This window comes from Chiloscyllium plagiosum, chromosome 8 (genome assembly GCF_004010195.1).
Source record: "Chiloscyllium plagiosum isolate BGI_BamShark_2017 chromosome 8, ASM401019v2, whole genome shotgun sequence".
Taxonomy (NCBI): Eukaryota; Metazoa; Chordata; class Chondrichthyes; order Orectolobiformes; family Hemiscylliidae; genus Chiloscyllium; species Chiloscyllium plagiosum.
The window spans coordinates 100,062,248-100,069,246 of NC_057717.1; the positions used below are offsets into that span (position 1 = coordinate 100,062,248).

General features: G+C 43.2%; 1 protein-coding gene across 2 annotated transcripts in view; it reads left to right on the forward strand.

Moving 5' to 3' along the window:
• Window positions 1–6,999, forward strand: part of kri1 (KRI1 homolog) — a 33,408-nt gene that overhangs the window by 21,524 nt on the left and 4,885 nt on the right. For both annotated transcript variants that reach the window (XM_043694894.1, XM_043694892.1), the window contains exons 11-16: window positions 1,191–1,286; window positions 1,776–1,946; window positions 2,056–2,131; window positions 4,463–4,578; window positions 4,785–4,926; window positions 6,351–6,481. In XM_043694894.1, coding sequence (XP_043550829.1) covers window positions 1,191–1,286; window positions 1,776–1,946; window positions 2,056–2,131; window positions 4,463–4,578; window positions 4,785–4,926; window positions 6,351–6,481 — 732 coding nt within the window. The remainder of the gene's footprint in view (window positions 1–1,190; window positions 1,287–1,775; window positions 1,947–2,055; window positions 2,132–4,462; window positions 4,579–4,784; window positions 4,927–6,350; window positions 6,482–6,999) is intronic.

The following is a 6,999-nucleotide window of genomic DNA, read 5'->3' on the forward strand; positions in this document are numbered from 1 at the left end:
GGGGAAAAAGGCGAAAGGAGCAGTGGCAAGGGGGGGGGTGCAGAGTAGTCATAAATATCAATGTTAGATTTGAAAATAGAGCGGGAATGTAGATAATTCAAAAATATAAATAGATTTCTGAAGCTTGCACCGCAGAACTTCCTGTTGAAAAGAACCTGAAGCCCCAATGATCAAATCATAGAATGATTCAGCCCAAAAATAACACATCGAGTCCACAAAAAGCAGGAATAATCCAACCAGTCAGTATGAAACATATTGTGAAAAGTTCTATAAATGTCTTGCTCACCAGTAACTGCTCACTGTCACTCACTCTGGATTCCATTGGGCTAGTGAGCTCCTGACGTCATTACAGCTATGGTCCAAACATGGACAAAAGAGCTGAACTCCAGAGATGAGGTGAGAGTGACTGCCCTTGATATCATGGCAGCATTTAACGGTATGTAGCAACTCATCCAGGGTGCTTTGATAGCACCTTCCAAACACATGACCTCTACCACTTGAAGGACACTGAATGCATGAAAACATTATCACCTGCACGTACCTCTCCAAGTCACCAACCATCTAGACTTGAAACTATATTCTTGCTCCTCCTCTGTTGCTGGGTCAAAATCCTGGAACTCACTCCATTTAAAGCACTGTGCTTGTACCTGCACTCCACAGAATGCAGCATTTCAAGAATGTAACTCAGCACAACCTTCTCAAGGGGAATTGGAAATGGGAATAAATGCTGGTCTCGCCACCAATGCCTGTATCCAGAGAATGAAAGTTTACCCCATATTTTGCAACTGTTGATACAAAAATGTTGATGTTTCCCTTTGACACATCAATTAATAGTAATAAGCATGGGTATGTTAATGGTTCTATATATTTTACAATAAAGACCCAGATTTGAAGCAAAATTGTGAATTTCCTTTAACTTTATTGGTTATTTGTAAGAGCTCTGCTTTTAATTAGTGGTGTCATCTTCCTGTTAAGTGATGTTGAGGGTAAAAATCTAACCAGTAAGTTTACTGATCCCTGCTTGCACAGACATGCGGCAAAGCAGTAGTGAAAAGATATTGTTGTGTATGCATGTATCTAGCTGCATTCCTTGAAGTAACTAAAGGATCTTTTTGATGTTTTTGTTTGTTTTATAATCATTGGCTTTTGGGGCCTTCCAAAACATTGATGTACCGTTTTCTCTTTTAAAGATAAAATCATACCCGAGAACGATTGCGACCTCAGTCAGAGCAAAAGATGATAGAAGAAAGCGCAAAAGAGAAGAAATTAAGGAAAGGAAGCGAAAAGTAAGTTTCAGTTATTTTCATTTGATTAAAAATTACCATTAAAGCTGAACAGCACCTGTGTAAAGTTTTGGAATATTTCTCTGTTGATTGTTTACTGATTGATTGATTGTATCAGACAGGCTTCCTCCAGTTTTTCCTCAATTTATGTACAGTGCACATGAACACAGGAGTGGTATTGGCCTCTCTACACAACATAAAATGCAGTCAGCAGCCATCCATCACCCCATGTAAATAAATCAGTCCTGCACACTGTCAGCACAAAGCACAGTCCTATGCTGCCAGTGCTTGGTTAGACTAGCACTTTGCACCATAGAGAGCTGAACGGTCTGTGCACTGAGTTCCCCAGTTACGCTGTGCCTCCGAAATCTCCCAAGTACCATTCAAGCACTTCCTGTGGGTGGAGGGAAATTTCAAAGCTTTGGTCAGCCAAGCAAAGCTCCTTAATAACCTTCTTACTTTTGTTTCAATCTTTATGAATGGTTCCTTTAGGAGAAGGAAAAGAAGCAGGAAGAGATAAAACAGCTTAAGAAGCTGAAGAGGATGGAGATTATCAACAAGCTGAACCGGTTAAAGGAGATAACTGGGAATGAAACTGTTGGCTTCGATGAGCAACATCTGGAGGAGGACTTTGATCCAGTCAAGCATGACCAGTTGATGCAGGTTTGATGCGAGAGGCAAAATAAGCAGAGCCAGTTTTAATACTTTACAAAACGAAAGCAAGCTTTCCTGACCAGGAAACTTTTTTTTTTCTTTATTATTCTCCCTGCAGCAATTCTTTAACGATGACTATTATGGAGTGGGAGATGAGCACAAACCACAGTTTGAGGATGACGAGGAACTTGGTGGTAACATCACTTTTGGAAATATACTTGAGAGAAATGAGTTAAATACAGCCGCAGTAACATCTCACGCTCTCTGAACTTCTGGGGGCTGAACCACATATTCATAATGTCACCCAATGTGTATGCCTAATGGTTTCAGTAGGACAGGTGGCGAGTCTGTGATCTGGAAATGGAATGCTAACCAGACCTAATGCTAATCATTGTTATATGACTGGGACAAATGCCACGTAATATGTTAAATAATTGCATTCAGAAGAAATGTGCTTGATTTGCCTGGATACTTGATCAAGTTCTCAGTATACATTGAAGCCAGGCTTTTCCTCTTTGCTGCCATAATAACTTGATGCATTACCCAGTATGAGTGTGTTTCATTTTAAATTTTTGCGTGCGTGTAAAGGGTGTAATGTCAAATCGTCAAAAGTTTAACTTTGAAAATGCCCCCTTACAGTAAGATTTTCTTCTTGCTTGTGACTGTAACCTTGACCTTCTTTGCATTATGCTATGAACATTTTCACTTGTGCATTTTCTGATTGAAGACTGCAATTGGTGTGACTACTGTAATGCTCCCAACGTATTGTGACATGGAAATGGCAGGACCCCACAGTAAGAACATTCCCTTGTTCCTTATGACGAGGCAAATCTCTTTACACAGGCAAGAGATTCCCTGGATTGACCTCTGCCCTCTTCTGAGTTCTGCTGATCTCAAATTGGGCAGCAATGTGGCAAAGATTCCCATTCCTGATCATTGTTGAGTATCTACTACTGGATAAGTGTGAGTGCGTGCCCATCATGGGGAGATACAGTGAAGTGACAATGGTAGTGGACTAGTAATTCAGACGCTTGACTGATGCTTTGGAAAGGTGAAAGTGAGGTGTGCAGATGCTGGAGATCAGAGCCCACTTTCCGCACCTCCACCTTTGAGCCCCATCCCACTGCAACAGTGACAGACCCCCCCCCCACCGGTCCTCACCTGCCACCCCACCAACCTCTGAATAAATTGCAACATCCTCCGACATTTCTGCCACCTACAAACAGACCCACCACCAGAGACATATATTTCCCTGCCCACCCCTATCCGCTTTCTGTAAAGACCATTCCTTCTGTGACTGCCTGGTCAGGTCCATGCTGCCACCGTGTGCGTATGCACGCACACACACACACACACACCTGCCCTGCCACCGCATGAATTGCAAAACCTGGGTCCACACCTCCCCCCTCACCCCCATCCAAGGACACAAAGGAGCCTTCCACATCCATCAAAGCTTCACCTGCACTTCCACACATGTCATTTACTGTATTCGTTGCTCCAGTTGCAGTCTCCTTTACACTGGGGAGACAGGACCCCTACTCGCAGAGCGCTTCAGACATCTCCAGGACACCTGCACCAACCAACCCCACCGCCCTGTGGCCAAACACTTCAACTCCCCCTCTCACTCCGCCAAGGACATGCAGGTCCTGGTCCTCCTCCATCGCCACTCCCTAACCACCCGACGCCTGAAAGGAGGACTGCTCATCTTCCGCGTTGGCACCCTCCAACCCCATGGCATCAATGTGGATTTCACCAGTTTCCTCATTTCCCCTCCCCCCACCTTATCCCAGTTCCAACTCGGCACCGTCCTCATGACCTGTCCGACCTGTCCATCTTCCTTCCCACCTATCCACTCCAACCTCCTCTCTGATCTATCGCCATAATCCCCACTTCCATCTACCCTATCGCAATTGCAGCTACCTTTTCTCCCTCCCCCACACACACACACACACCCTCCCTTTTATCTCTCCACCCCCTCAGCTCACAAGCCTAATTCCTGATGAAGGGTTTTTGCCCGGAACATTGATTTTCTGTTGTTCGGATGCTGCCTGACCTGCTGTGCTTTTCCAGCACCATCTCGACTCTGATGGTTTGGAATGTGCAGGGTGACATCCTACCTTGAGTTAGTGAAACTTAATTTCAATTCATTAAATCTGTAATGGTGACCATGAAACTATCCAGTCCTTACAGGAAGAAAATCTGCCAACCTTTCCTAGTCTCACCAGAAAATGATTGGGGATCCACAGTATAGTACTTTACTTTTACCTGCCCTCGAACAAGTGAATCTGTTCAAAGGCGATTGTGGTTATGCAACAAAGACTGGCCTTGCTAGTGACAAGCACATGCCATGAAATAAGAAAAAGAATGGGCTGATTAGTTACCAAATCCCAAAAGCCAGTGTTTAATCAATCTTGTTGACAAAAGATGGCACGTAAGGTGGGACTTCAACACCAAAAGCATTATTTGTACCCTTTTTAGAAAGGATAACTGGATTTAGTTGCAATTCCTATTTACGTTTATACCAGATGAATGGAACTGGGACACGTGGACAGGAGCAGAAGATGGCTGTGCTGAGGGAGAGGAAGAAGAACAGTCGCAGCGAGAGAGTTTTGAGCCACACTGTGAGGATCCTGATTTTATTGTAAGCTGCACTTTATTTTAATTACTATATGTTTGATCAATGCTGCTGTAAAATTGAGTTTATTTTGTAGGAATTTCTCTTTAAGGGAGAGGCTTGGAAGACTCTGGGAGACAGGGTGCTGTCAAGTTTAATTTTTCCTCTCCTGCACAAGAACTCTGCAATCTGACCATTAAATAACACTGAAATATCAATATTTCTCTTAACAGATGGATGCAGATTATGATCCCAGCCAACAAGTAATCTCCTCTAAGAAGAAAAAGAAACAAAATGCTCCTTTCATGGGCAAGAAAAGGCAGAAGTCTAAATTTGCTGAGGCAGTTAGCAAGGCAAAGCCAGCATTTGATCCCAGTAAGTGTCCTATCAGTCCTGTCAGCTTTTGAATTGGGTATGTCCACCCACCCACTTGTTATGGTAGCTGATCTCTCCTGCATCATAAAATTGAGTAGATAGTTTAAACCCTATACTCGCTGGGTAAAGTTTGAGGCAGAAACATTTTACTCCTAATTGTTGGACTCACTAATGGAATTCACAAAATGGTTTGCGTGTGTGGTTCTGGATTGATGGAAGAAGGCACTCCTCACCTAGAGGTGGTGACCATTGCTCATGATGGTATAGCATGGGATAGAATTTTGGGAGGGAATTTCTGGCTTTGCCACACCTCAGCTAGGAGTACTTCATGCTGACTCGAGTGTCTGAAATGGATCAAGTTCTGTTTCTCAGCTTTCCATTCCCTTGCTTGATGCGATGTCAACAACCAAGCATACTTTTATCCAAGATTTTATTTATGCTACATGAATCTCACAGGTGAACAATTAAGCCAATCCCATACCGCGCTGAGAGCTGAGCTGCACGGTTGATTTTCCTACTCCTCTCCATGTATGTGTATCTTTTTTTAATGTCAATGTGTTGTAAGAAATCTGCGCAGGTGGCACCAGATTTTGTGAGCAAATTTTTAGGTAGATTTCCTGCCACCAGATTTCTTACAGTAGAAGTCTACAAGGCTCACTGGTATTAAGTGATAAAGGTGTAACCAATGGAGTCGTCATCGGAAGAGGATCCCACTTGTTCATATGAAACACACATGAAAGAACAACATTTAAAGCCCAAACATTGATCCCAGCACTTACGTTGTGTGGCCTCTCCCAGTAGTTTATTACATATGTGTTAGAAAGCCTGTTTCTTAGCTTTAGACTGGTTAACCAAGGGAGATCTGAGAAGTAACTAGATTTATGCAACATCTGTAGACTGCAGAATTAACCAAAATCTAACAACAAATGGACAAGCAATTGCAAGAGACAGTCTTTGGTATCTTAGTGGTTGGAACTATTTCAAAGCTTCAGAGTTAACCCATTCCTGCCAATTCTGTTCTTCAGCACACGTCTGTTGCAAGCTTACATTTCTTTGCCCATAGTGTCCCATAAGTTGGAGCATATTTCTCCACAGTCTTTTTAATTAAATAGAACTCCGTTCCATGTGAAGTGTTCAGACTCAACAGATTTCATGTATATATGAGGAAAAAGGGAGCAGAGCAATATAGGGCAGGATAGGAAACAGTGACCACTGGGAAGAGACCACACAATGTAAGCTCTGGGATCAACTATTTGGACTTTATAAGTTTTTTTTCGTGTGTGTTTCACATGACCAATCTGGTTGAAGGGGAGGAGATATGTTGTGCATTTTCACTTGGCTCATTTCAAAAGTTTTTTGATGACAAGTCACATTGAGCCTTTTATCTAATCGAATGCTTTCAACCTTACGTTTTTATATTACAGAGGACAAGACCTTTGAACAGTACTTGGATGAGTACTACAAGTTGGATTACGAAGATATCATTGATGACTTGCCCTGTAGGTTCAGGTACAGGCAGGTGTTGCCTAATGACTTTGGGCTCAGCACAGAAGAGGTATGTTTGTACTTGCAGATAAACCTGTAGCCCCCTGGATACTGCACATGCTCTAAACTGTTTACACCACAAGCCTGGGTGGCAGTAAAACTTTAGTCATGTAGTCTGGGGTTTGTATGGGGTTAGTGATCGAGGCAGTTAAGAATATACGCATCTTGAAAGACATCAAAAGCACAAGTGGGAGGATGGAAATGAAATAAAATTTGGGGAGTCATAGAGATGTACAGCATGGAAATAGACCCTTCAGTCCAACCTGTCCACGCCGACCAGATATCCCAACCCAATCTAGTCCCACCTGCCAGCACCCGGCCCATATCCCTCCAAACCCTTCCTATTCATATACCCATCCAAATGCCTCTTAAATGTTGCAATTGTACCAGCCTCCACTACTTCCTCTGGCAGCTCATTCCATACACGCACCACCCTCTGTGTGAAAAAGTTGCCCCTTAGGTCTCTTTTATATCTTTCCCCTCTCACCCTAAACCTATGCCCTCTAGTTCTGGACTCCCCCACCCCAG